The sequence below is a fragment of the Oryx dammah genome, unplaced genomic scaffold (assembly GCF_014754425.2).
Source record: "Oryx dammah isolate SB20612 unplaced genomic scaffold, SCBI_Odam_1.1 HiC_scaffold_3, whole genome shotgun sequence".
NCBI classification, from domain to species: domain Eukaryota; kingdom Metazoa; phylum Chordata; class Mammalia; order Artiodactyla; family Bovidae; genus Oryx; species Oryx dammah.
The window spans coordinates 60,138,395-60,139,913 of NW_024070187.1; the positions used below are offsets into that span (position 1 = coordinate 60,138,395).

At 58.6% G+C, this 1,519-nt stretch overlaps 1 protein-coding gene across 1 annotated transcript in view; it reads right to left on the bottom strand.

Moving 5' to 3' along the window:
• Positions 1-1,250: 1,250 nt before the first annotated feature.
• Positions 1,251-1,519, bottom strand: part of PHOX2B (paired like homeobox 2B) — a 3,517-nt gene continuing 3,248 nt past the window's right edge. Inside the window, exon 4 of the mRNA XM_040238112.1 lies at positions 1,251-1,519. Within this exon, the coding sequence (XP_040094046.1) occupies positions 1,251-1,519 (269 nt within the window).

Genomic DNA, 1,519 nt, shown 5'->3' on the forward strand with positions numbered 1-1,519 from the left:
ATTTAAAAAATAAACAAAAAATCCCAACAGAGATGTCTAAACTGCGCAAAGAATGGAATCATCAATATACAGTCCATCCACCATACAGGATGTGAGTCCATTTCGGATCAAACAGAAACGCAGAGACACTTCTGCAAACTCGTGTGCGCCTCTTTTCCTTGCTGGGTAGATTTCTCTGCAGCCAGCTGCGTGGACTGCAATTGACTCCAATCCAAAGCAGTGCCAAAAAGTTCAGTAAAAGCTGGTGGAAGAAAATGCCGGCGGGGGTATCAGGAGAGAAAAAAAGGGAAGAGTTGAGAGATACGTGACAAAGTTTGCGGAGTTCGCGGATGAAAAGGCATTTCATGGATAGGGCATCTTTCAGGGCCGAGCGGCTGCAGAGACTCAGGAGGAGAGCTGGAACGGTGAGGGGTTCGGATGCGCAGTTGGCAGGATGGTGTTTGACGAGGTTGGGGCAGGCAAGCGGGCGCGAGGCAGTCACCTTGGCCGCGGGGACAGTCTGCACGAGTCGTCACCCCAGCGGCCCAAACCCAAGGACAAGAAGGGAAACGGGTCAACTGGAAGGCCTTCCTACTCTCCCTGAGGAGGAGCCCCGAGGGAGTCAGTGCTGTCCAGAGGGTGTGGATGAATTTAGGAATGCAGGAGACAGAGCCCTCAAATGGGGCCAGCTGCCGCTTCCCTCTTCCCCCTTGTATTTTTTCTTTCCCTTGGATTTTAAAGCCTTTCGGTTTTTTGTTTTTAATTGTCACTGCCTCCCTATTTCGTTCTTTTTTTAATCTGGGAGAATTCTGTTCACTTTTCTCTTTCCCTAAGCAAGTCTCTGAGTTGGTTGTGGCCTCCCAGCCGTCTTTCTCCCTGTCACCTGCTCGGGCCACAGACACACACTCCCCGACACAGACACACACCGACACGCAGACATAGCCCCCTGAGATTCCACCCCCCTCCCCGAGTCCAGGCCGCGTCGCTCACACCTCCCGGGCAGCAAGCGGGGCCCCCTGGCCCGTGTGCGCGGCCCCGAGGCAGGTGCGAAGCCAGGGAGGTGTTTCGTTTTGTTTGGGGGTGAAGGAAGGGAGTAGGAGTGGGCTTGAAATGGGGGCGACGCCGTTTTCTCTTTATTCTTATCGCGATTACTTTAGGCTCTCAAGGGAAAAGCCACGGCAGCAGCGACAATAGCCTTGGGCCTACCCGGCTCACCCACTCGCCCGCGGGGACCCGCCTCGCCCGCCGCCGCCGCCGCTGTAGATCCCAGATCAGAACATACTGCTCTTCACTAAGGCGGCTTTGGCACCGTTGGGTCTTTGGAGCGAAGACAGGACGCTGGCGAAGGGACCCCCGAGCGAATCCGGGATGGAGGTGATGGGGCCGGGGCCCGGAGCCCAGCCTTGTCCAGGGCCCCCGGCCGCAGCCAGGCCTCCGGCCGCTGCCGCCGCCGCCGCCGCTGCCGCCGCCGCCGCTGCCGCCGCCGCCGCCGCTGCACCGCTCTTGCCCGGCTCGCCTCCTGGACCCCCCGGTCCCGCCG